This window comes from Ochotona curzoniae, unplaced genomic scaffold (assembly GCF_017591425.1).
Source record: "Ochotona curzoniae isolate NIBS_2020 unplaced genomic scaffold, NIBS_Ocur_1.0 scaffold_2683, whole genome shotgun sequence".
Lineage (NCBI taxonomy): Eukaryota > Metazoa > Chordata > Mammalia > Lagomorpha > Ochotonidae > Ochotona > Ochotona curzoniae.
In genome coordinates, this window is record NW_024467100.1 from 6,974,540 (window position 1) to 7,001,574 (window position 27,035).

A 27,035-nucleotide genomic window follows, 5' to 3' on the forward strand; every position below is an offset into this window, starting at 1 on the left:
TGATTCACTTGCCAAGCAGTAGAAACAGCCGGAGCTGCACTGATCCAAAGCCAGAGCCTAGAGCCTTTTCTAGGTCTCCCACGCAGGTGCAAGATCCCAAGACATTGGGTTGTCCTTGACTGCTTTCCCAAGCTGCAAGCAGGGAGCTGAATGGGAAACAGGGCTGCCAGGATTAGAACCAGCATCCACATGGGATTCTGGGCGTATACAAGGTGAGGACTCTAGCCGCTAGGCCACCATGCCATGCTCCCTGCCTTCTTTTAACAAATGTTTACTACAAATGAATCTCTGTGTGGTAGGCCCTGTGGGTACAAAAGAAACCTTCTTTCTGCCTTCCAGAGACTCACTGTTGACTGGAAAGGACAAGTATATAAATGAAGGACTACCGTAGAATGTTCTAAATTCTGGAATGGCGATGTGCATGGGAAAGACAGTGGGAACACATAGGAGGGAACTTTATAGGCAGGGTAGCCTCCAGGAAGGCCTCGCTCAGGGAATAATGGGGGGGCTCGGTCGTGGTGTTCAAACAGAAGTGGCAGGGAGGTGCTGTTGAGCAGCATGTAATCACTTAATTACACATGGCTTTGTGTTTTTCGGCAATTGTTTAGTTTGCTTGTCTTGACTTCTCATTGAAGGTAATCAGCTCCAGAGCAGGGATGGGCCTGGCACTCTCTGTTCTCCCAGAGTCTAACAGCAGCTCCAGCTGAACTCTATGTGTGCAAAAAAAGGCTTGTTGGCTTGAAGCAGACAGATAATCCAGTTTTTCTGGGACAACTGCCTGGGGTGGGGCAGTTGGGGGAGGGATCCACACCTGCCCACCCCACCCCTCAGCTCATTCTTCACATAGCACCCACACCTCAATCCTCCATCCTCTGGCCACCTCCCTCCTGCCAAAGGGGTGAGACTTCATCAACAGACACTTGCTTATGCTGCCCCAGATCTTTTTATTGAGGCCTCCCATTTGACCCAAATACATTAACAAGAAATTACTGTGATCTAACCCCAAACACGGTGCCCTCGCTTCCCCCTGGCCAGGGTCAGGACACTGAGAGGACGTAGGACGTGGGCTAGGGGGAGAAGGCTGGGCATTGAGGAAGAGAAAAGAGTCGGGGCCCATAGATCTGTTAAGAGGACTATCACAAGAGAAGAGTGGAAGGAGTGATGGAAGAATCAAAGCTAGAGGTCAGTTATGGAATAAGAAACAAGAGTCAGATGAGAGAGAGCTTGGCTGGGGCCTAGGGAAAAGTAGCTCCTTTCTTCATCAGATGAGGGGGATCAAGGTCGCAGCACCCAGCCCATAGACCCCCAACGGGCCCTAGGGCAGAGAGACCAGGAGTCCCTGAAGGAGCTACAGGAAGGACAGGAGAGTAGGAAGGAGTTTGAGAAGGACAGGTGGGGCTGAGAGATGGCTGCCACAGCACCTAGTCATCATCATCGTCGTCGTCATCATCGTCATCCTCGTCATCGTCGTCCTCTGTGTTGATCTCGCCCTCCAGCACGTCCTCCAGCCAGTCCTCCAGCTCTTCAGCAGAAGGGAGGTCCTCCTCATCGTCCATCTCCATCCACACACTGTCCGCCTAGGGCGACAAGGTTGGACTCAGAAGCTACAGCGATCAGTGGCTTTGGGCCCGTCCTTCCAGTTCGTCAGCTTGGTACGTCCTTCTCTACCATCCTCCATCCCTTCCTTTAATTTGGCAGTGAGAACTGGCCAAGGGAAGGCCTAGGTTAGGAAAGTGACAGATGGGAATGGAAAGGAAAACTGGATTGATAAATGGGCCTTCTGTCTTCCATCTGTCTTTCCTACTCGCGCCATGCCCAGCTTCCTAAAACAGACCTCTGTGTCATGCCCTTGGTGCAACCCCTTGGGTGGCTCTTCACAGCCCACAGAATCAAGTCAACAGTTTGTCAGCACTCAAGGCTTTTTACAGCTCCTCTTCCTTCTTTAACGCTCCCTAGACCCTCAATCCATTAAAAAAAAAAAAAAAAAAAAAAACTTTCCTTTTCCTAACCCTAATAACTCATTTTCCTTCTTTTGACCTTTTGATCTTACTTTTTTCTCAGTTTGAAAATAATTTCCTTTAATCATCACTTGTTAAGGCCCTACACAGTGTATAACCTCCATCTTGAGTGCCACTCTCTCTTAAACCCTTCTCTGATCATCTCAAGCACAGATCATGTGATCTCTGTGCCATCTTAGCATTGCATTTTAAATTTGATCAGATCCAGTCTTGTTAATAGAATACCACCACCACCACCCCACCTCACACTGACACACACACACACACACACACACACACACACTGGAATACAGTGAAAGCAAAGATCATAGCCTATTCAACTCAACCATTTTGAAACACCTACTAAGTGCGTAAGAGAAGATTACTGCCCTCAAGGAGCTCAACATCCACTGAAAGAGATATGATACATCAAGAGCCATTTGAAGGTCATTTTCTCAGCCAAATGAGCTTTGAGAATACCACAGAAGGAAAGATTCCAAATGGCAGATCTGAACAACTGTACAGAGGAAAAGGAACTGAACCAGGCCTTGAAGCATGAGCGCCTTCCTCCGACAGAAGAGGACATTAGAGTGGGCATTGCTGATCAATTGAGCGTCAACCAGGGATTCGGGAAGGAAACTCACATCAGTAACATTGACGACTCCTATTTGTGGAGCTGACAAGTCGATGTCAAACGTCTTCTCCCAATATGGGACCAGCTGCAAAGAGATCCAAACATGACAACTTAACGGAATCTGGGTGCATATGACCGCAGGAGGGTGATGGGAACATCACCCGGGACAGAAAGGGAACGGCCCGGATTAAGGTAGCTTTCCTTGGTTGGCACCAATGTTGCTCGCATTTCTGTTCATTCAGTTACTCACCCGACAATGCATGTTAAGGGCTGGGGATTCTGCTGAGACATGGAGTCTTTGTGCTGTGAGCCTGCGACTGAGTGTGTATACCCAAGGTCAGGGGAATTGTGCTCGGCTCCTCACCAGAACTCTGGTTTTTCTCCAGGCCTCAGTCCTGGCACAGGAGCCACCTGCCCAACCTGCGCTCTGGGAATTGTGTGTGCTATCTCTTGCAGCTCTCTTCTTGTCCTGTTTCTTCTGCCTCCAGTAGTCCTCTCTGCCCTCGAGTATGCAACAGACATGGCCTCCCCAAGGTCCTCCAAGCTTGGCCACGGGAATGAGAGCCCGGAAACAAAGTGCCCTGTTCAGCAGCTGCCTTCCCTGAAGCCCTGGCCTTAGGATGCTCATGCCTGCCCCCACCTCTTACCAGAGGGAAATCGTCGGGGTCAATCCAGATGATGCTCAAGTCAGGGTTGTCAGTGTTATCTTGGGCCACAGCCTTGAGGGTCTCCAGGAACTCGTAGCCATCTTGAAGAAAGCACAAGGGAAAGGTGTGAGGGGAGGCAGAGGAAGGAGACACAGCAGAAACAGACGTCCAGATGTGTCTCCCTGCCTCCCACAACTCCACATGGCTGGAGCCAGACTGCCTGCACGCTCCCAGGAAGAGACCTCGCAATGTGGAGTCCCACGTTCCAACAAGCTGACCTGCCTCCCAAGTCCTTCCTCCCACTCCAATCCAGGACACCTCCCTTACCAGGATCCGCTTCCTCAGCAAAGGCCACAATATGGATTCCATCCATATCGTCCTCCTGTAAGAGGGCAAGAGAGAGAACAGGGCTGGGGAGGAGTCTTACTGCCCCCCTCACAGCTGCGAGCCTAGACAATCCCTAGCTGTTCCTTGAACTGGATTGTGAGGAGACCCAGCTGCTGGACCTAGTTTGTGTCTGTGGAGATGACCCCTTTCCTGGTGGCACTGTCCCTTGCAGCTCCAGAGCCCTGTACCTCCTCTGGCAACCCCTTTGCCCCAGAGCTTGGGGCTCCTCCCTTGTCTTCTTCATCCACTTGGGTCTGCCTGCCAACTCCTGATAAGGCCTTCAGAAGACCCTCCACTTGGTCTGCACACTGTTTGTTCTCCAAGTGGGCATGCCATGCAACAGGGTGGGATGTTTCCAGGGCTCCTGTCTTCAGCCAGCTTTGCTCCCCGAGGGCCTGGCCAGGGGTACTCACCCAGGTCTCATACATGCTCTCCGGCTTCAGCTTCCTCAGGGTTGATCTAAGAGAGGCAGACAGAGGGTCACCAGCCCCCTAGCACAGGCTGCCTGTGGGTCAGGCTCGGGGCACAGACAGCTGGTAGCCCAGAACAAAGCCATCTGACAAAGGTCTGGGCAGGAGGCCCAGATCAGTGCGTGGCTAAAGTGGCGGAGAGGGGAGGGGGACAGCAGGCCTGGAAAGAGAGGCTTTGGGGGAAAAGGTAAGAATTGGGCATCTGGGGCTTCATAGATTTTCTTTTTTTTTTCCATTCATTCCTTCAGCCTTTCCCTAACATTGAGTGGTGTGTTCTAACACTGTACTAGATGTGGGCTGGAGCTGAACCAGGCCAACATGTCACTGTCTGACCAAAGGGGGCCATAATCTAGTGGGAGAGAGTAAGTAGTATTTATACTGATGAGTGGGTATTTTCAGTTGTGGAGTACAGTGAAGGAAAGAGAATTATAAGTGAGCTTAGGGGAGGGTTTTTCCACCTCAGCACTTCTGACATTTGGGGCCAGATAATTCTTTGTTGTCTGCGTGGTGCTTGGGGGCGAGGGGGTGGGGTTGGCGCTGTCCTGTGCACCGTCAGATATTTGGCAGTGTCCCTGGCCTCTGGCTGCTGGACATCACTGGCACTGCCCATCACCATTATGTGATGGGCAAAATCCTCCTCCTCCTCTCACCAGTCCTTCCACCAACTGCGGTGAGAAGCACTGGTGTGGGGTAACATGTTACATAGAACCTGGGGCTGACCAGGGTCAAGAACCACAGCGCCAACACTCCCCCTGCAGCCTCTCTGACTGAGATTGTCAAAGGGATAAAATACAGTAAGAAAACAAGCTCCTGGCAGTTGTCGGCAGACCACAGACACACAGATCATTTCAGGTTCGACCAACTTCACAGCAAAGTGCACACATTTGGACGAGAGGGTGATTGATCCTCTGTGTTGGGGTGCACTGTAGCGTGCACAATGAGCAGCTTCTCAGTGAGCCCTCGTGTTTGGGGGTTGGGGGGCGTCCAGCTTCCTGGCTGGCCAGCTGCTGGTATCCCAGCCGAGCCCACCGGGGGAGGTGGCCCTCCCATCCCTACCTCCTGTGCTCCTCCACGAAACTGACAATCTCCTCTTCGCTGTTGGGCTTGTCTGGGATGGTCACAGGCTCCTCCATGAAGGCCTCGTAGAAATCGATCTCGTTCAGCTTCAGGGTGAGCTTCTTTGCCACCTTAGGAGGAGCAGCGGGGAGGAAGAGGAGCAGGGGAAGTATGGGGGAACACGTATTAGGAAGGGACTCAGAAAACCTGCATTCCCCCATTCCTGCCAGGGGTCTTTTCTGGGCTTAACATGAGAGGGGTGGATTGGATCAACTAATGACCCAGGAGGAGCTGAGGCACGCACGGGGAGTCTGCCTGCAGCAGGGACCAAATCCCATGGGGTCTGGGAGAGAGAGAGAGAGAGAGAGAGCTAGAAGGGGCAGCTCAGGGGGGGAGGGAAACCCATTCCAGCCATGGGCAAGAAAGAGAACCTTGCTGTCGAAGGTGGCGAAGAAGGGGATGTAGGGGTGGAACTCCTCTGCCGCGTCCTCATAGGCTTTGTAATCTGAGGGGGGGAACGTGCAGTGAGTCTCTGGCAATCCAGGGTCCCCAGGGCATATTGCCCTGCTCTGTCTCTGAGACCAGTCCAGGGGGTCTGGACAGGGAACGGGGAGGAGCTGTCCGGGAGTCCTCCCAAGGGCAGTGGATGGAGATGACTATGGCAACAGCAAGAGGTATAGGGAGTTAGGGGCAGTGAAGGTCAAGTGGGAAGACAGGCAGACAGGTGAGTTGGGGGGCCCTGGGAAGGCACCATGGAGTCTGGGTTACCCACGCTCTGAGTCTTTGTTCTTGAAATAACCAATAAGTTTGATTTCATCCTCAATGTTCTCAAATGCCTGCAGCTCTTTTTCACCTTCGATCAATTCCACAGGGTCCTCTAGGACCTGGAAAGGCAGAGATATCGAAGTGAGTTTCTATCCCACTGATAGAAACAGGGAAGGGGGGGGTGGGGTTGAGGAGGAGGATGGGGACTGGACAAGAGAGTAGATAAGATATTGATTCTCTCTCTGTGTCGGGGTCAGCCGAGCCAATGGACAGTGGCGTGCTGAAGCAAGGTAGTCAGGTCCAGGGACTCTCACATCAAGCAGAAACTCCACCAGGGTGTCAGCAGAAAACTCGCCGTCGTACTCAATGACTTCATCTCCCTTGAACACATAAATGCTGTCTTCTTCAGTTAGTCCTAGGGAGGAAGCAGGAGCTGAGCCAGGATCCCAACCTTCCCATTTGAAAATCCTCCGGGACCCCACATCTCCAACCTCTCCTTCCCCTGTCCCACTCATTGCCACTACTCTTTACTCCTGTACCCTGTGTTCCTGTCTCTGGGTGTAGCCTGGCTTCAGGGCCTCTCAGGGGAGAAGCTAAGGCTGTGGGTAAAGGGAGGAAATCAGAAGACACTGATTTGTAGCAATGTTTCTCCTCTGTCTGTGAGATAGACAAATATTCATGCTTATCTCCTCTGAGGACTGCAGTAGCTGATTCTCAGTCCGGCCCTTTAACTTGGCTATTACTGACCAGATGACTTCATTATTACTAAGCACCCATCCCCCATCCGTATCCGGAGTCCAGGCCCACAGATGTGCTGCCCCCTGGTGGCTGGACTCTATAACACTTGGTCACTGCCGTGGAGGTGGGGGGAGTTGGAAGAGGAGTTGAGTGGCTTGAGTGGCTTGAGTGGCCTCGTCCTCCCCCAAGGCCTCCTCAGCCTCACGGACCGCTGTTCCCTCTCTGCTGCTCCCTCTCCGCTCTTACCTAGTTTCTTGGCCACAGCTGCATCCTTCTCGGAGTCCACCAGCCCAAAACCAACTCCTTTGTCTTCCAGGACTTGGGCTGCTAACTGGAGGGAGGGGGTAGTATTAAAACCTGGGAAATTCTCATTAACCCCTATTTCCCATCTCATGCTTTCAACTCAGGCTAACGCGGGTGCAGCTAATAGGAGTTGACCTTGATCCTTTGCAGAGATCCTGTGTATTCCCAACTTAGAACCCTTGAGATCCTCTGACAACATCTATCTTCAGTTGGACTTTTTTTAGTTCATGAATATTTATTGCTCATTTGCAATGTGCTTCTTATGTTGAACTTTAAAGCACTGCACTTGACACCTCCCAGGTCTTGAGGCATGCTAGGGAGTCTGGCTGCCCTGTGACCGTGACCGAGGGTCTCTGCCCTTGATGTACACCTTGATCCCAGGCCAAGCCAGTGTGGGCGTGAGGATAGAAGCCCCTAGGATTCTTCAGAGTGGCTCCCAGTGGCAAGAATTCTGGAGGGCGAGGGGCAGGGACTGTGGTGGTGTGCTGAGGACTGGATCAAGCCAGAGTTGAGAACAGAGGCACTTACCACATTTCCAGGGAGAGGCACTGCCAGACCCGAGACAGCCCACTCCCCCATTGCAGAGGCATGTCCAGGGTGGTGTCTGTCTCCATCAGCTGCCCAGCCCTGTGCTCCACCCAGACTCACTACCCAGCTCGCCCTCGACTCAGCCAGACTCAGATGCCATGATTCTCAAGGGGGACGGGCCAGGGAGGCACTTGGCAGGTGGATGGCTGGGGATACTGAGCACTCAGGATAAAAATACCCGGCTCATTAATCAGATGGCAGGTTCCAGCGCCCAGCAGGGGCACATAGAAATGCTCCTGGCATCTCAGCCTGTACCGTTCCAAGATATGGACAGGCTGGGGTCTATCTGCACCAGCAAACCGGAGAGAAGGGACTGCAGAAACTGCAACGAGGAAAATGGAACACATACTGGCTGCTGGAGCACTGTATGGGAGCACACCTTCCTACACCCCAAAACAGGCGCAGCTTGCTTGCTTCTTGATGAAAATCCTTGTTCCCTCTTTTGGGTTGGAAGTTACAGACCCAGGGAGAGGGGACCCTTCGCACCAGGAGAAGATGGGGAAGGAGTTCTGAAGCCTCCCTCGGCCACTAGGAATTTCCCAGTTCTGGGGTCAAGCTTGATGGGATGGGGGCAGATGAGGAACTACAGAAAGGAAGAGGGAGAGAGGGGTTCGGGAGGCCAGCAGGAGGCAAGGAGATACTTCTGCATTTAGCTGTTAAATAAGTGACACTCGAGTAAGGTATCAATAGTATTTGATTGTATATTCAATTTGGCTATCTGTGAGCAATAACCCCTAAAGAATGGAGAAGGGGTGTGTTCTGGGGGTGTGCAGGGACTGCGATGCACCCCCACCTCAAGTGCTTCTCTTCTGGTTTGTCCCCATTCTTGTCAGACCCAGTACTTCCAGCCTCCCATGGCATGAGGGCAGGGGGGTACCCTGCAACCTTCCCTCGGGCATTGACCTGACCATGCCGGTGGTACTTGTACATGCCCGAGTGTGTGTTGGAGTTGGCTAAGGCTGTACACAGGCCACCTGTGTCTTGTTGCTCAAGACAGGGACCTTGCCACGCTGCCCCTTGGCCTCAGAGCCACCCTAGATGGTGTGCAGAGGGTTGCCGGAGAGGGGCTGGCCTCTGCGGGTCTGCGGGCACCCCCCTCTTACCTCCAAGATCAGTTCCTCCATCTCAAACTGCTTCAGGGAGGCCTTGTCATCCTCCGGGGGCTCGTGGTAGAGGAGTGCCAGCACCTCATACTTCTTGAACACGTTCTTGTAGTTCTTTGCGTTGACATTGATCACACGGTCCACGCCGTCGTACTCGGGGAAGTTCAACCCTTCCTCCCCGTGGACCCCCGACTCAGGTGAGCCTAGCACCAGCAGTAACAACAGCGCCAGCTGCAGCCCCGGCACCACCCTGGCCCCCATCCTGTTTGGAGCTTCCTGGAGGTAGTGAGATCTGGGTCGTGCACTCCTGGTCCAGAGGAGGTTAGCTGAGGTAGGGAGGTGCCCCTGGGTCCCAAATCTGCAAGTTAGGGGCTCAGGGTGGGGGTGACGTTGGGAGTGGCCCAGAGCAGGGGACAGAGGACCCTGCTAGGTCTTGGGGAAAGTGCAGACAGAGCCAAGCAGAAAAGGGTCAGGAGGAGGGATAGGAGCAGGGGGCGGGGAGGGAACCGGAGCTGCCCCCTGAAATTGGCCCCACTCAGGCCCCACCTGGTCCTGTCTAAATATGTCTCCGAGGTTGGCAGGAGAGACAGATAACCTTCTGAGGCCAAGACCCGCTCCGCGAAGGCCAGAGTCCTCCCACCTCCTGGACCTCTCCCCCAGGCCCCCGGGGCTCCTTCCCTCCCCCTCTTCCAAGGCCCAGGGCTCCTCAGCCCCTGGCCCCATGCAGAGCTCATCGCCATATTAAGAAAGGAAAGGGAGAGACGCCACACGCCGCTAAAAATAAGATCAGATGAGTCGGAGGTAAATGAAGCTGGCGCTGGGGGAGGGAGTGCAGGGGCCACAGGGAGAGCCCAGGGCAGGACAGGGGTGACTAGAGAGCAGCGCAGGCAGGTGGAGAGGAGGTGTGCTGGGGTCAGGGGCGAGACAGAGGACCTGTGACCAGAGGGGGAGAGATGTGACAACAGACAACCCAAGGTGGCAGCAGCTCCGCTGGAAGGGGGTCTGTCACTGTGATGCTGGGGGAGGGGCACTAACTGGGCTGTCCAGGCTGCACCAGACAGACCCCCGTGTGCCTCACTTTAAAGAGCCAGGACCAAGGATGAGGTCATTCCCTGAATAAAAGACGGAGCCCGGTCCAAGGCTGGCGATCTGGCTTGGGTCCAGCCAGTTTCCTTTGCTTCACTCAACACTCGTAACTGGGGAATGTGGGGCAGCAGTGGCCTGGCTACAATCCCTCCCATCCTGGGGCGAAGCAGATGCAGATTCGGGGTTTCTCTGGCCCTCGGTGAGAAGGGGAGTGCTGTGTCCGTGCTCTCTGCCCTGATCCTGTGGGATTTGGTTTTCTAGGGCACAGTGGGAAGGGAGCTTCCCCAGGCTTGCGTGATTCCAAGGAGAGTGAATAGCTGCTATTTATGCCTGTATCGCAGATGGAATGGATCAGATCTAAGTAGTAGAGGGTGAGGGGGATTCACAGGAGGAGGTGGGCCCTGTGCCCTGAACTGAGGGTATCAGTTAACTGTGCATTGGAGGCCACAGCGGAGTTGCAGGTGCACACTGGCTCCCAACCTGGAGAGGAGGGCAATGTGGAGGAGTTGGGCTTTGGACACCTAGAAAGAAGGGTCCTCTCTGTGGCCTTCCTGACCTGTCAGCATGCATGAGAAAACTGAGGCCCCAAGGCGGCTAGGACGACGGTCAGACATCTCACCCCTACCCTGTGGGATCTCTGATGCTGGGGTGAGGGCTGTGCAAGCACATTAACTTTTCCACCCTCCCATGGGGCAGACCTTACACAGTCAAGCAGGGCAGGCCGTAGAAAATCCCATCAACATGGCAGGACAGAGTCCAAGACAGACAGCTGTCCCTGCAGCCAGAGGGGCCAGAGCTCAGGATCCCATGTCCTGCCCTCTCAGGAGGGTAGCTGGCGTGGCCAGACCCCCAGCCGGGACTGGCAGACAGTCCTGCCCACAAGTAGGTGACCCAGATGACTAGCAGCCCCACTTTTTGTCTTCAGGAAACACCTGGACAGAAACATGGGAACAGCACTCTTGCCCCATCATCATTTTGTCCTTGGCCACTGCCAAGGGTGTGAGAGGGGACCACCACATGACTTTGGCCTACTCCATCTCTTACTCTCTCCCAGACGCGTTGGCTCTCCTGGCTCCCACCCATACCCTCTCTAGCACCTGCCCCTCTCAGTGCCTCCTTCAACTCTGATGCCTTACTGTCTGCCATCAACCCGCTTCCCTCCCCTCCAGCCCCTGCTTTCAGGCCTTTGGACTTAACACGCCTCAGTCATTGGTATCAAATGACCCCGAGTTGGGGCCTCTGTATTTTTAACCCACCAGACACCCAGAGCTCCAAGTTACTGAAACCTGAGCAGCTGGCCCCCAGGGCTCCCCCTTCCCACCTCACTCACAGACACCCCAATCCCTCCATCTTCTAGGGTCTTGTTCAGCTGCGTTGTCCATGGCAGCTGGGGAAAGACCCCAGACAGCTGGGGCCCTCACAGAAGGAGGGGGCACCGGGGAGAGAGACTGCTGAGCGAGGCCCGGAGGAGGCCAGGTCCAGCCCCTGTCCTCCAGCCCTAGCCACAGCCCTTCTACCACCACTGGCTAGTTTTTGGTTTTGTTGGTGTTTGTGTCTTGAGCCAGGCCTTGCCGAGGGTGAGGGTGCTGGAGGGAGGGGGAAGTTCTGGTTTCTTGGTGCATGGCAATGGTTAAAAGCAGGTGTAAATTAACTAGTGGTGTCTGTAGAGCTGTGCGGCCCCAGTGCCAGGCGTAGGGAGCAGCCACTTCATACGTGTCCATGTGCTTCATAAGAGCTGTTGGTTTTCTCTTTATTTGTTTTTAATATTAATACTTAATACTTATATTTAATACTTAATATTTAATATTTATTTATGTGAAAGTCCAAGTTATATTATAGAAAGTAGGACACACACACAGACACAGGGAGAGGTAGAGAGGTAGAGACAGATCTTCCATGTGTTTGTTCATTTTCCAGACGGTTGCAAAGGCCAGCTCTGGACCAGGAGCTCCTTCAGGGCCTCCTGCATGAATGGCAGGGCCAGGCACTTGGGCCATCTTATGCTGGTTTCCCCAGGCACATTAGTAGGGAGCTGGGTCAGAAGTGGAGCAGCTGGAGCTTGAACTGGTGCCCATTCAGAATGCCAATATCACAGATGATGGCTTTATCATCTATACCACAACACTGGCACCGTTTCCTTCAGCGTTCTCTCATTCTGAGTCTGAGGGTACTTCAGAAAGCTCGTGGGGAATGGGCTTAAGGGTATTTCAATGCAAAAAGTTTTGAAATCTACGCAGGTTTTTTTTTTTTTCCCCACAATATTTTCTATGGACTTCCTGAAGATCCCTCACACCCACACTTTTGGGCACAGCTGATCCTCTGCTCTGAGAGGGGTGAGCCGACCCACAACACCAAAAGGGGGCTCAGGAAGCAAAGGAAGCTGGGAGAGGAAGGGTGGAAGACAGGAGGGAAGGTTGCCTGAGATTCCTGACAGAGGTGGCCTGGGTGCCCGGGCCCCGGCCGCAGAGCAAACCTTTGGGAGTGTCCGTCACCCTCCACAGTGAGGGGTCAGGGGGGCTTCCCTAACTAAAGTCAAGTCCTGGGGGTTCCGAAGCGTTGTTATAACCTCCAATTCAAGAGCAAGCTGACTGAGCGGCACCCCCGGTCTGCCGGGGAGTCCTCCTCAGATGACAATGCCTGCTGCCTGGGAGACTGCTCCTGTGTAGCTTATCCTCTCGGGATGTCAGTTTCCGGGGTCTCTTCTAGAACTACAAGCCTGTGGTCTATCACCTAAGGATCTCCCAGAGCATGGGTGACCCTGCCAGCCCCCAGCTGTTGGCCAGCTGCCCCCTCTCAGATATCCTCCTGTCTCTGACCCCAGCTGGACTCTGGCGGCAGTTATTCGTCCTTTTCCTTCTCTCCAAGGGGTGGCATTAAGACAGGGCAAGGGTACTTAATTCTAACTCCCTCCCAGCATCCACCGAGGCGCCCGGCAGACTTGCCCTCCTTCACGGAATCCCCCACCACAGAGCCGGCACATCCAGCCAGGTGAGAGTGGTAACAAATGTTTACTCTCCAGAATGGCTCCTGTCTCTCGCTGCGGGGCTCCCCGTCACCCACCCCACTTCTTCCCACAGTCCCCACAGCCCAGCCCAGGATGGTCTGTCTCTCTCTCTTATCCAAGGACATTCACCCCAGTGTCTCTTAGCCCTCAGCCCGTATACTCTGTCTGGTGCTGTGGTGAATGTGATACCCCGGCTCTCCAATGCCCCTTGCTGTGTGCAGAGTTTAGTAGTAGGTCTCTCTCTCCAGCCAACCTGTGGAAGAAAAGGCACCAGCTTAGGACAAGGGATGGCAGAGGGCAGGTGGCATGGGAAGAAGGGCAGGAGGGAAAACGCGGACCAAAAGGGAAGCCTGGGGTATGGAACATGCAGTGGCACTAGCATGCAGGAGTGGAAAGAACAGGATGGTGGAGGTAGGGAGGTGAGGCTTGGGGTGCAGGCAGTCTCCGTGAAGGTCAGCAAGATGGGAGAGCCTTTTAGGGGGCTGGTGACCACTCCACAAGAACCAGCCCCTGGAGACTCACAGCCAGGCCGCTGACGGATCAAGAGTTTCCTGATTTCATCGTAGACGAAGATAAGGATGCTGTAGGGAACTGCGCAGAGCCACCAGGTTATCCTGTAGAGAACCAGAGTTGGGGGGGGTGGAGTGGAGAGAGGGAGGAACTCTGAGAGATGTGTGGGAACTGAGCAGGACAATCCTTGGGTCCACTCTGTGCCCGACAGAGAACTCGGTGAAGGCGACTCCATCCCTCTCTAGCAGTGAGGTGGTCAGAGCCTGAGGGGAAGGGATTGGTGGGGCAGAAGATAGGGGAGGCACTGGACAGAAGCACACAGTGCTGCTGATGACATCGTAGGGGAGAGGTAGTGTTCGTGGAGCTTTTTCTGCCAACTTTGGTAGAGTGGCTGAGAGAGACCTCTTTTCTTTTCCACACACTCTAGGCCTGCACCCGTGAAGGATGAGTCTCTCTGAGGCACTCCTCAAACAATCCACTCTTCCATGTTGCAAAAAAATGGGGCCACTTTTTTCTTCCTGAGCCTCTTTTCTAATTAGAGGGCAGAGATGAACCCCAAAGAGGGGCCCAATGAGAACCACGGTTGTTCCTCTCAGTTGAGACAGAAGAGTTGGCCTCAACCAAGAGCCCTGTCCCAAATTTTCTACTAAGCACATCAAGACGAGTGTAAAAAAATGAAATGAATTTCAACAATTTAATGTAATCCAGTCTCTTCAAAAGATGATAGTTTTAACATGTAATCAATAGACATTGCTGATAATTCAGTTTACAGTTTTCTTTCCAGCATCAATCTTAGAAACCCTGAGTATTTTAAGCTGACAGCACTGTCTCAACTCAAATATTGAGTTCTCAATGGTTTAAGCAAAATAGGTCAACCAAAGTGGAGAGTTGTATTTAATGGAAAAATAGTTTATACTTGCTTTAGTTTTTAACTTTACATTTTAAAGCATTTATTTATTTTTATTGGAAAGTCAGATATACAAAGAGGATGAGAGACAGAGAGAAAGATCTTCCATCTGATGGTTCGCTCCCCAAGTGACCGCAATGGCTGGAGCTGAGCCAATCCAAAGCCAGGAGCCTGGAGCTTCTTTTGAGCCTCCCACGCGGGTACAGGGTCCCAAGGCTGAGGGCCGTCCTCTACTGTTTTCCCAGGCCATAAGCAGGGAGCTGGATGGGAAGTGGGGCTGCCAGGATTATAACCAGCACCCATGTGGGATCCTGGGCGCGTTCAAGGCGAGGACTTTAGCCATTAGGCTACCACGCTGGGCTTTAACTTTACATTCAAATTAAATGAGAAATTCAGTTTGTCAATCTCTGTATTTCAAGAGGTCAGCAGTCACACACAGGCAGTGGCTACCATATTGGACAGTACAAGATCTGAGCCACACTTCCTTCTGCATGTATGCTTACAACAAATGCAAACATTTATACATAGTCATTTATTGAGCAGTAAGGGGTATGGTTGCTCCGGGTCTGTGCTAGGTTTGGGGGGGAAATAAAAATGTAACCATTTTGGTCTTGGACATCACTGGGTTCAAGGAATGGGAGAAAAGAAGTTGACTGCAAAATGAAGAGTCACAACATTAGGTGAAGGATTTTATGATCAGGGCATAGAGGGTTTAGAAGCACAGATAACGCTCAATTGCCTTCATTGTTACTTCTATGTTGATAGCAGCAAGAACAAAGCTGCTATTAACAGAGCATCCACCATAGCCCCAGCACCCTCTGTGCTTTGTCCCTGCTTCTGCCCGTAGGATTCTCCCCAGCTCTCTGCAGCTTTGCAGGTGAGGCTGATGCACAGAGTGCTTCTGTGCTTGCTCAAGGTCACGGGGTAAGAGGTGGAGCTGGGATCCAAAGCGGGGCTTGTCAGTGTTGGAGGCCAGTGGCGGGGTCTGTTAAACATTCACTGCTTTGTTGGAAGCATCAGGGAAAGCACTTCAGGGCATGGAAAAGTGAAAGAAGTATGCAAATGCGTGGGAACCGAGTTGGGAGACTAAATCAGTCTCAGAGACTACCTATGCGAGGTGGAGTAGTGGAGAAAGTGAAATAAGACTTTCACTTTTCTTCTCTGTATATTTGTAAATGGAATTTCTCACTACTCCCCCCCCCCCCCAAAGCTTAACTAATGTTTAGACAAAACAAAGACCTGGGAGTTGGACGAGACAAGGTACCAGACAGTAAGAATTTCAGTATGCCCACTCACACATAAATACATTAAAACATCTTTGCATAAATCCAAAAGGATTAGCTAAGCTTAAATTAGTCTATTTTTATGGTTACTTTGGATCCAAAGAATATGCATTGTAGAGCTACCCCACACATCTCACAAAAGGCTTCACTCTCTGAAACACTGGTAAGGCTGCTGCATTTGCATGTATAGTGGGTTGTAATCACTTGGCAGGGTTCCTAAGGCCTCCCTAGGGAAGACTCACTTATCAGAGCAGCGACACTCTCCTTGAGTCATTGAGTGTAGCCACATTTATCCAGGAAGCCCCGCCTTGCCTCCCTGCTCCCCCGTGCCCGAAGAACCCCTGCCTTGCATCACCTCCCCTTCCCTTACTCACTTGAGTGGGTACATTCGCAGGGCAAGATCCATGCCTGGAGTGTAGGACAGGAGGGCGGCCAGAAATGTCTCCTCCAGGAGCCCAAATATGAGGACCTTGTTTCTGGGATGAAGCATTTATGAATGTGTTGGGGGCAGGAAGAAAAAGCAGAAGGGATGGCTTGTGTCTGTGTGGGGGCGAGCACAGGGTGGGCATGGACGCTCACTTCATGCCCTGCTGGAAGACCGAGTTGCGGCGGGTCTTGCAGATGATGAGGTCAGCCCACTGCACGACCACGATGCTGGCGAAGAAGGCCGTGTGGCAGGTGAACTCCACCACCTTCCGCTGCTCGTAGGTCTGCAGGAGAGTGTCAGAAGGGGCTTACACACAAGCACGAGGCGGCTCATCTGCATGCTCTCACAGCACTTCACACGGATGCCTGCCTTTGCCTGCACGATGCGCTGTGACCACAATACTTCACACGGATGCCTGCCTTTGCCTGCTCACGTTGCACTGTGATTTGCGTGTGTTTCCCTTTCCTGACTGAGAACCATCTGGGACAAGGACCTTGTTTTTGTTGGTGCTTTCCTCCCCATGTTAGATCAGTGAGTGGCATGGAACATGGCCCGGTCAATATCAAGTTGGTAAGGAGGAGAAGGTGAACTTGAAAAGCAAGGCAGAGTCAAATATGTAAGGTAAGAAAGAAAGATGGGGCCAGAGGGTGATATGAATTTAGAGAAGAAAGGAATGCCTGAAGAGTGGTAGGTAGGAGATATCTGCCCATGCATTCATTCATACACATTTTCCATGTAAGGACCTTAGGGTCTGGGTGGAATATAAATATAATAACAACATCAGAATAATTGGTTATAAAATGGAGACCCTATAAGGCCCAGGGGCACTGAAGAGGTGTATTTGAATTAGACTATGAGGGGAAAGTCTGTATTAAAAAAAAATGAAATAGCCGTCATCTTTTACTGCAATCAGTTGCGCTTACTGGCGTGCCACTCGCTAGCATTTCTCGGTCAGTGCTTCTGTCTCCCTTTCATCCACGCCACTATTTGTGATTTCTCTGTAATTTTAAGTGCGAACAACCCCTCTTTTCTTTAGCCACCATCTTCACTTTCACATCACACTCATTCTAGGATCTCAATTCCAACATTTTTGGAACTCCATTGGACTTGAATTTAATTGACCAAATATATATTTGATTATCATCTCTTCTCCTCCCTTTGCCCACATTCACAAAAATAATGTAGTCATTATTGCTTGCTACTGTACTCCCAGGGCCTAGAACTGTACCGAGTATGTAGGAGAGTCTCAAAAAATATTTGTTGAATGAATGAATAAGGGATCATTGATGGAGCTGAAAATTACAATGATTCAACTGTATCAGTTTATTGTTCAAAGCAACTTCTCATCCATTTTGTGTCTATAGTGTGCAAGAATTCTTGTTACCTCAAATTACTTTTAAATTATCTTTAGTTTAGTATAAATACATACATGTCACAATGCATCTTGGTATCAGGGAAGAGAATCAGGCCGTAAAACTAACAAGGGCTAGGGGCTGGCATTGTGGTACAACAGGTTAAACCTCTGCCTTAGACAATGGCATCCCCTATTGGAGTGTTGGTTCAAGTCCCAGCTACTCTACTTAGCAACAAAACATAGCCCAAGTAGTCAGGCCTCTGCCACCCATGTGGGAGACCCAGTTAGAGTTCCTGGCTGCTGGCTTCAGCCTGGGCCAGACCTCACTATTGTGACCATTTGGGGAGTGAAAGATCTCCCTCCCCCTGTGTTATCTCTCTCTTGCCTTGTCTATTACATTAAAAAATAATGGGCACATCTTAAAACTAGAAGGGCTACAGTTGAGGACTGAGAAAATATTGGCAAGGTGAACAACAGCAAGGACTTTGGAGCCTGGAATAGCACTGGTGGCTGGGAATGCTAGCATCCGATGGCCTCAGAAACTCAGTTGGCAAAAGCCAAGTGTGTATGCGGGCATGTTCCCAAAACCTCACATTTGAACCTACATCTTAGAACCCTGCAATTAGCTTGGCTGGGAGGCCTCATGGTGGAGTAGGGAGGAGCTGAGCAGGACTTACAAGTGCAGACTTTTGTCCAACTGTCTTATGGATTCACCATGGAACTCCCAGCAAGTCATTTGGTCTCCTAGGTGCAGTTTTGTTGTTTATAGGAGGATGATAATGGACCATGTGTCCTCTACGGCTCTAGTATTATTTGGTGTCACATCTCCCCCATTGTCTTAGTGTGTTCACTAAGGTTCTTGAACACCTATTGTCAGGGAGAAGGTTCAATTCGAGCCTTGTACATGTGAAATGGCAACGGAGACTACTAGAGAAGCATCCTCTAGATTTACAAAGTTTAGAGTGATGATGAAGGACTAACACAAGTTTTTAAATGCTAGACCGTATCTTTGAATTCTCATGGAAGGGGACAGGGTGTAGCAAGAGAGGATCTGGAATTCATTTCTGGGACAAACATGGTGAAAATCTGGAAAATACGAGTGTTGGTGCTGTGATGTAATGAACTGGTTAAGCTGCTACCTGCAGTGATGGCATCCCTCTGGGGCACTGCATGAGTGCTAGCTACCCTGTTCCTGTCCAGCTCCCTGCTAAAGCACCTGAAAGAACAGAGGAGGATGATCCAAGTCCTTGCACTCCTGCATCCACACGAGAGACACGGAAGAAGCTGCTGCTACCTGGATTCTGACTCAGGCCTGGCTAGTGCAGCTATGTGGGGAAAGAACCAGCAGATGCAAGATTTATCTCTCCTTCCCTCCTCTGTAATTCTGCCTTTCAAATAGAATGTTTTTTTGTTTCTTTTAACCCTGGAAAAACAGAAATAAGCCTAGGAAAGTGGATGTGACAAAGAGCACCTCTACATGTTTAGTGTCTGTGCTGCTGAAGCGAGCACAGAACACCTGCACGTGTCCGAGGGAAACGGAGGCTCCAAGAAGATACAACAACGAGGAGAAATGCCATCACTGGAAGCAGAAGACTCTCTGCTGGAGTAGTTGGATATTGAGGGCCCGTGTTAGAATGCTCGCAGAGGTCTGAAGATGAGGTACTCTGTGATGCCTCCATCCTCAACTCTTCAAAAATTTGTCAACCCCCCTCCTTAGTCAGCGCTATCCATCCCCCTGCCCTTTCTCCTCACCCACTGTTGTCCATAGCTGTCTTCCATGTCGTTTAAGTACCGATCTTCCCACTCTAAACGGATGCCCAGTAGATCGAAAGGTTTAAATCCATTCTCAGCCAGGATCACAAAGTAGGTGAAAAATCCTGCCAGAGCCTGTATCATTCCTGTGGGTGACAGAATTGCAGGATATGGAAACCTAGTTCAGACAAGGGCCCCAAAGGCAGATCAGGGAGCAATGGGGGCTGGAAATTACTTATAGTTCTGTGTGTGTGTGTGTGTGTGTGTGTGTGTGTGTGTGTGTGTGTGTGTGAGAGAGAGAGAGAGAGAGAGAGAGAAGTTGATGACTGGCTGAAGATTTTTTGCCATCAACAGTCTATCCTCTTCTCTCTGTGAGACTCATGCATTTCCAAGCCCTGACAATTTCTTATAAATTCTGAGTCACCTTGAAATTATGTTGTCTTAAACCTAAAAAGGACTTGAGATTCTATGCCCTTTTCATATGGAGTGACAGCTGAACTCTTCCTTTTCCATTCCCTCTAACATCTGGACACTTAGCTAATCCTGTCCTGTTCTGTCTGCACCCCATGCCTGGACCACAGCAACCACTGATATTAGGTTTGTTTGTTAACTGCAAAGTTATGTACCAGGCAGGAACTTTGTGGACGTAGATATTCACAATAGTTCTGAACAATTATTTATATTTTAAACTGAAACACAAAAAAGATTCAGTCATTGCCCAAGGTCCTATGAGCAGTAAGTTAGTCAAATTAGGGTTCAAACATGAGTCCAACTCCTAAATCTGTACTTTTTTGTTGGTGTTTCCTCCCCTAGATATTAGGACGCTGTCCCTGTCCTCCTCCTCCCAGCCCAGCCTGCATCCTCATCCTTAGAGTTGCACTTGACCAACTCAAATGCAAAGACTTCTGCTGGCTTTCAAACTTTTTCCAGCGTGGCCTCCATGTAAACGATACCTCCGTCTATGGCCTTTTTGGCCACTACTCTTTAATCAACACTAAGGAAATCACAAGACTGGGGGCTTTGTTCTTCTCTTACCATGCCATGGGGATTTCTCCTCTCCACTGGTTCCTCACACCTGACCATTCTCTTAGTCTAGCCCTGTCCTCTGACACGAAAGTCCTGTGCTCACCATAAAGCGTCTCTTGACAGCTTCCTAATTGCCTTGTGCTCCAGGCATGATCAGTCTAAACTCATTATTGAGAACTTGGAAAGAGGCTGTTCTTTTATATATGTTGCTTGTTTTTATAATGGACTTTCTTAAGAGCAGAACAGAGATCATCAGATTCTTTGTGTTTCTAGTACCTAACAGTTTGCAGAGAAAGTGTCTCCCTGGCTTCCCAGCTGAGGTGGCTCCAAGGACCAGGCAGGGCCCTCCCCACAACACCCCTACTGCCGCCCCCTCACTCCTCTGGCCGCACCAATCTGTCCATAGGCCATGCCAATGAGGCGCTTGTTCACCAGGTTTTCAGTCTTTGGGTTCCGAGGAAGCCTCTTCATGATGTCACTTTCAGCTGATTCATAAGCCAAGGAGATAGCAGGGACCTGCAGAAGGGAGAGAGGCACGACAGAGCCACAAAACCCAGCAGGAAGCTCAGAAATGTCGCCCCCTCCCACAACACTGATTCTTCCTGGTTCCCCATCCATCCACCTCAGGGGTTCCGCAAGCCGGTAACCAGGCTGGTCCTCACCATGTCTGTGCCCAGGTCGATGCAGAGGATGGTCACGGTGCCCAGGGGCAGGGGGATGCCAAGGATGATGAACAGCAGGAAGGGGGTGATCTCGGGGATGTTGCTGGTCAGGGTGTAGGCGATGGATTTCTTCAGGTTGTCAAAGATCAGGCGGCCTAGCAGCAGGGAGTGGGGGTCAGGGAGTATGGAGCATGGCGAGAACACAGCTTCCAGAGCTCAACTCCTGGACAGAGGGACCACTATGGGAAGTGCCACAGTCCACCGAATGGTCTGGAAGTCCCAGCTTTCTTTCTAGATTGTGTGATTCTTAATTAGAGCGATAATTTCATAGCAGGCCACCTGTGTGCTCTTTGTTCTTGGATTCAACAAAGCTGATGTTATCTGGCCTAGTTACTCCTGAGATGTCTGAGAATACCTGCTTAAAAAACCTTAGGCTGACATGGAAAGAGCCTGGGCTTGCAATAGGTTTGGGTTCAAAACCTGTCTTCTACAATAACAACCCTATGACCTTGAGCTTGCCTTATTCCTTTGACTTTCACTCCTGCCTTGCAAAATTGCTGAGCCCTCCCCTGATTACACTTTAAGAGACTGTATTCCCTCCCTGCACTCCGGGCCTGCCTTGTTGCTATAGAACTTCTCTCCGCTGTGCTTCTCTACACTGTGCAATTTACGCATTCTACTGTCTCTCCCTCCCACTTGATAAGTTAGAAGAGAACAGGGATTTGTATCTTTTTTAAAAATTATTATTTTCTGTCTGGTGTTGTATCCCTAACATCCAGAACAGTGTCCAGGACATAGTGTGAGATGAAAAGAATTTGTTGCATTGGATGGATGCACTATACTGAGTGAATTGTGAGGAGGACCATACCGAGTTTCAATAAACCAGTAACTATCATTATTATGTGGGCTGTAACAATGTTTTAGTAGGATAACTCCAGGTGAAAGGCCGGGAGATTGGGATGCAGAATTCTATTCACTAATGGGCATGCTCCTCAGGATTCTTTTGGAAAGAGGCTGCCTAAGGGGGTGTATGTGCTCAGGTCAGAGGTTAGGTACCAGCTGACCTGGAGGTGTCATCATCATCAGGCAGCAGGTGCCTTGGGGGACTTCCTGAAGATTGTGGAGCGTACAGTCATCCCAGGGGTGAGGCTAGCTGGCTGCATTTTGGAACTTGCCATGAAACCCACTTGAATCCCAGTGGGAGGACTAAGATGCTATACTACATCGGCATCTGTCTCCCTAGCAAGTCTGGACATCCCCCTATCTCCTAAGAAAGCATACGCGTGGTGATGTTCTTAGTACCAGCTGAATCTAATTTGCACATTTTGTGTTGTGATGATTTTTGTCTGGAAGTTGGATATACAGGCAAAGGTATACTATGACACATGTGAGGTGATAGGAAAACATGTACCAACTTGTGCTTGTGGTGGGCGGTCACATCCCATCCCTGGGCCCCCTCCTTCCTCACCCTCCTCCACGCCCGTGACGATGGAGGCAAAGTTGTCGTCCAGCAGGATCATGTCAGCTGCCTGCTTTGAGACGTCTGAGCCAGTGATGCCCATGGCAATGCCGATATCTGCCTTCTTCAGCGCCGGGGAGTCATTCACCCCGTCACCCGTCACTGCCACGATGGCTCCCTGGGGAAGTCCAGACCAAGGGAGTGAAACACCCAGGACCAATTCCAAAAACCAGCTGGATCTCAGCATCACTTATTTCTTGGTACAACCCTGCTTGATAGTCGAAAGACTTTGGACCTTTCCCTAAAGCCTCAGGGAACCCCCAGACTGATGGCCATGGGGGGTTCAAGATGGGATACTCTCTAGGGACTCTTCTAACCTAGCCCATGTGTTCCCCTCTGGATTTGGAGCTGGGGCCTGGTCCCGCTGCCCTGTGGTCCCTTTGCCACCCTTACCAGCCTCTGACACCCCTCTACAATGATGAGCTTCTGCTGCGGGGAGGTCCGTGCAAACACGATCTCCGCGTGGTTTTGGAGGATGTGGTCAAGCTGCTCTGAGCTCATGTCCTTTAGTTCTGAGCCATGCACCACGATGGCTTTGACATCCCTGCAGGGAGAGAATTTCAGGAGTCTGGAGTCCTCTTACCAGCTTCTATTGCAAATCCAGCGTCCTCAGTCGCCCTCAGCCGTACATGCATTCACACGAACACATTCCATTTCTTCTCTCCTTCTTGCCAAACCCCTCCCTGACAGATCGAGCTGGTTATCTTCTTGGCATCCTTCATTTTGCCGTGTATAAACCCCTCATTTTCTACCTACTAAATGGTGATTCAAGAAGTTCAGTGAAGTGGGATTTAGGTAGGGCAGGCTGAGGATAGACGGAAAAGTGACAGAGCTGAGTTTTTTGGGGGTCTCACCTGGGATCCACTTGTTTGACAGGAATATTAAGCCGAGCAGCAACATCCTCTGCTGTTTCATGGCCTTCAGAAATGATGCCCACACCCTTGGCAATGGCCTTGGCTGTAATAGGATGATCACCTGTCACCATGATCACCTAAGTTGGCAAGGGGCGAGAAGGGAAGTAGTCGGGCCCCTGACACCTGTGCGGATGCCTCTCCATTCCAACTCATTAGATACTTGGCACTAGGTTTGTCCCATTCCCACACAGAGAGCAGGTGTCAACTTCTGTGCTTTCAAAATACATTTTTTAGGGCCTGGCGCAATAGCGTAGTGGTTAAAGTCCTTGCCTTGAATGCGCCAGGATCCCATATGGGAGCAGGTTCTAATCCCGGAGGCCCTGGTTCTAATCCCGGCAGCCCCGCTTCCCTTCCAGCTCCCTGCTTGTGGCATGGGAAAGCAGTTGAGGACGGCCCAAAGCTCTGGGACCCTGCACCCACGTGGGAGACCTGGAGGAGCTCCTGGTTCCAGATCGGCGAGTACCGGACATTGCGCTCACTTGGGGAGTGAATCATTGGATGAAAGATCTTTCTCTCTGTCTTTCCTCTTCTTTGTATATCCACTTTTCCAATAAAAATTCTTCAATATACATTTTTAAACTTCCTCTTTGATATTGTTTACGTAGTTTAGAGGGATGCACACCCATGTGAATTTCTGATTAGGGTATGGAGGGTCACATACGTAGGAAAGTAGGTGGGGTAAATGTGTGTGTGTGTGTGTTTTTTCTCCCGTGTCCACAGACGAGGAAGGGGAGAGAGGACTGCTCCTTGCTGTCAAACTACATCAACACCGGGAGTTGGGAGATGCTCCTTTGAGACTCTGGTGTGGGGAAGAGTGTTCCAAGAGTTGTTTTTATGTTTGATGTTCACTTGCTTGTCTCTTCCCCGCCGAACTAGAGAGCTCTGGGAGGGTGTGCTCATTGTCAAGTTTCCTGTCCTCACATCAAACCATCAGCAAATACATATCAAGTGGAGGAATGACCGTTTGCAGGAGCCACAGCCCCAGGTTCCGGAGTGCTCTCCAGGCACATCACTGCTCCAGCTCTGTTGGAAGGCGGAAGGAAACTGTGAGCAAATGATCCAGTTGCTTCCAGAGCAGAGGTCCTGGAGAGGTGCACCTGTGTGCTTAGCTGAAGGAAAGGAGATCAGCCTTGAAAAAGCTTCTGCCGGGGTATGAACTACGGGGCTTTCTGAACCCTCCTCAGGCGACACTGGCTCCCCTGACCTGGTAAAAGGAGACAGTAAATTGCTAACAAAACCTTGCCTAACAGAGACATTGTAAAATTGCACAGAGCTGTTACAACTACTGCTTTGGAGCTCTCTGGCTGCGATATGAGGCACTGGATCCTTTTAAGCCCAGCCTGGGAGTGCCTGGTAAATGGTGAGGATTCAGAGAGAACTGCCCAGAGGCTGCCGTCCACAGACAGTTCTGCCTGGGCTCTTAGCGATACAGTACAGGTTTCCAGGACAGCTTCTCAGTGACCCATGGATGGTGACATAGGACCTGTTAGGGCACGGTGTCATCTGCATTCATTCCAAGCACACTACCCACTCTGATCATTCAAAATGGACTCTTCTAGGTAACTTCCAGCAGTATCACCTCTATGCCAAACTAGACCAACAAAATTACAGAGCCGGTCACCCCAGGAGTGAGTTCCCAGGGCCCAGTTTCACCAAGCATTGAGATGCATCCATCCAATAGAACTGCAGTTATACAGACAATGCGCCCTCGGAGATAAAGGGCAGCTAGCAGTTTCTAGAATTCATCAAGCATCAGAAGAACTTCTCTTTCAGCTTCTTGGTGCTGACTCTACCTCTGACGCTCCCACACTGGCTTGCAAAGCTGCCCTCTTGTTCCCTTCTGCCCTCTTCCCCCAGACTGGACTCATCTGAAAGAAACTGTGCAGTTCCGATGAGGGAACTACAGGCTCTCCTGACAGCACTCAAAGCGGGACAGCAGTCCTTGGAGCCGGATGCAGAGCAGGAGCCACTACCTCGCTGCCACTGAGCTCCTCAGGGTCAAAGAGAATAGGATCGTTTAGACATCTTTTTTTTAAAATCACATTCGCTCCAAAGTACAGAGCACATAGATGCCTGGGAACTCCTGGTCCCTTGATGAATTCCTTAGCTGCCATAAAGTGATTCTGCAACTTCTTTTACTCAGCAGCCTTGTAATGCCTTGTGCCAGCACCACTTCAGAGCTAGCCCTGGAAAGGCCCACCCTACAGGACAAGCTCCCATGAGTCTGTTCTAGTTTGTGTTCTTGGAAGGATGGCACCATGTGTGTCTTCTACTACCTAGTGCTTCACCACGGGCATCAAGTGCCTGCAAGCTTGTGCCAGGAGCAGGGGCTGACCGGAAGACACGAAGGCCTCCAGGTGGCAACTCTTGGCCTGGGGCCCTCTGAAAGCCACCCCTCCCCAGGACCATCATGAGCTCTCTCTGCCTCAGGCTGTGGCACCTTCCAGCTTGGTAGGTGTCCTGATTAAAACTAACCTCTCTCATTCCTGTTGGGGGCCTCCCCCATTTATCCACATAGTTACTCTCTTCTCACTGAAGGTATTCATCAGCTCCCAGGTGCGATGTATGGAACCCCTTCCTCAGTGTTTATTCTCATCTACCTGCCTACCTCAGAGCTCAGAGCATTTCATGTGAACACCTTCTCTCCCAGTACAGCATGGATGTTTATGAGCTAGGCAGGAACAGGGCCACAGGCTGATGAGGAGTGACAGTGCTGTGTGGGTGAAGGGTTGGACCCCTGCAAGCATCTCAGATCAGTGTGACCGTGCAACTTACTTCATGCCCTGGTTCCCACTCGAGGGATGCATCCCTGGGCCTAGCCTTGCCAGGTGGATCCCCAAACAAACTGCCAATGCCACAAGTCTACTCTAAAGCTAGCTCTCACACAGTGCCTCCAGCCCCCCCAGAAACAGCTCCTCTAGCCTGACCTGTACTCCCTAATCTCAAGTCTAGGGGCTGGAAGGTGCAAGTGACCCAGAATATAAGGCAGGTAAGCAGGGCGAGTGTCAATATCTAATCAGTAGAGTCGAGAATCTGACTTGAGCAACTTGGGGCATAAAACATCTCAGGATTGGAATAATTTTCTTTCTGCCATTCCTTGACGTTCAAGGCTCACCTGTACCATAGAGGACCACTCTCCCACCTCTGAGTTTGTTCTGTAGCCGAGTTTCACTCTCAGACTAATTCATTTCAGTCTCTGGCTTTCATTCCTGGCAGAGAAACCTGCTATGGCAGCAGTTCAGTTTGAGTCAAACCCTGTGAGATCCCCCCAGTTCTCACCAGGGCCTGCTTCAGGACCCCAGTCCCATTCATCTCACCCTCTGACAGTCCCTCCCAGCAGCATGCTGATAAGACACCTGCTAGCGTTAGGTATGTCTAACATGATCTGCAGGTCAGCGGCAACAGCATCACCTGGGAGCTTGCAAAAGCCCAGACTCGCCAGGTGCCTTAGAAACCCTGACTGGGGATCTACACTTGTACATTAGTTTGAGTCTAGTATTTACATGTGATTTACATAATCATTCATTTGAAAGGCACTGCACTGAACACTGTTCTCAAACTTCTCTGTTCATTAAAGTCTTCAGAAAGTTTTATTTGCAAAAGAGAGAGAGAATCTTCCATCCACCGACTCACTTCCCAAGTGCCGACAGACAGACCTGGGTCAGCCCAAAGCCAGGAGCCAGGAACCAGGAAACCAGGAACACCATCTGAATCTCACGTGAATGGTAGGAACCCCAAGTACTTCTACCCCTGGACGTGTTGGCAACAAGTTGCCCCAGAAGCAGAAACAAGGCTCACACCAGGCCCACGGATATGGGATGTGGGTGGCCCACGCCATCCCTACAAGGATGCATTGCAATGCCCATACCTCCAGCAAAGTTTAAAAAAAATCCAGAGGCCCTG

At 51.0% G+C, this 27,035-nt stretch overlaps 2 protein-coding genes across 2 annotated transcripts in view; both read right to left on the reverse strand.

Moving 5' to 3' along the window:
* Positions 1 to 945: 945 nt before the first annotated feature.
* CASQ1 (calsequestrin 1) lies at positions 946 to 9,125 on the reverse strand. Its single transcript, XM_041003256.1, has 11 exons — positions 8,689 to 9,125; positions 6,941 to 7,025; positions 6,271 to 6,371; positions 5,964 to 6,075; positions 5,623 to 5,696; positions 5,192 to 5,322; positions 4,079 to 4,124; positions 3,606 to 3,660; positions 3,279 to 3,379; positions 2,642 to 2,716; positions 946 to 1,577 (listed from the first exon to the last, which is right to left on the reverse strand). Exons 1-11 carry the CDS (start codon positions 8,947 to 8,949, stop codon positions 1,422 to 1,424), a joined length of 1,197 nt encoding a protein of 398 aa, XP_040859190.1. The 5' UTR covers positions 8,950 to 9,125; the 3' UTR covers positions 946 to 1,421.
* A 3,877-nt stretch (positions 9,126 to 13,002) lies between these two features.
* LOC121171480 (sodium/potassium-transporting ATPase subunit alpha-4) overlaps positions 13,003 to 27,035 on the reverse strand; it is a 30,316-nt gene continuing 16,283 nt past the window's right edge. The window contains exons 13-22 of the mRNA XM_041003185.1: positions 23,073 to 23,209; positions 22,612 to 22,762; positions 22,168 to 22,336; positions 20,700 to 20,854; positions 20,430 to 20,553; positions 19,012 to 19,157; positions 16,058 to 16,188; positions 15,853 to 15,954; positions 13,301 to 13,392; positions 13,003 to 13,031 (exon numbers count right to left, since the gene is read on the reverse strand). Coding sequence (XP_040859119.1) covers positions 13,003 to 13,031; positions 13,301 to 13,392; positions 15,853 to 15,954; positions 16,058 to 16,188; positions 19,012 to 19,157; positions 20,430 to 20,553; positions 20,700 to 20,854; positions 22,168 to 22,336; positions 22,612 to 22,762; positions 23,073 to 23,209 — 1,236 coding nt within the window. The remainder of the gene's footprint in view (positions 13,032 to 13,300; positions 13,393 to 15,852; positions 15,955 to 16,057; positions 16,189 to 19,011; positions 19,158 to 20,429; positions 20,554 to 20,699; positions 20,855 to 22,167; positions 22,337 to 22,611; positions 22,763 to 23,072; positions 23,210 to 27,035) is intronic.

Bases quoted from the DNA above. Each gene is read 5' to 3' on its own strand.
- CASQ1 (XM_041003256.1), bottom strand. From the start codon at position 8,949: ATGGGGGCCAGGGTGGTGCCGGGGCTGCAGCTGGCGCTGTTGTTACTG. The intron at 6,372-6,940 runs GTAAGAGCGGAG...CTTCCTCCCTAG, and splicing joins AGCTGTGGCCAAGAAACTAG to GACTAACTGAAGAAGACAGC. The intron at 6,076-6,270 runs GTGAGAGTCCCT...CTGCCTTTCCAG, and splicing joins TGGTGGAGTTTCTGCTTGAT to GTCCTAGAGGACCCTGTGGA.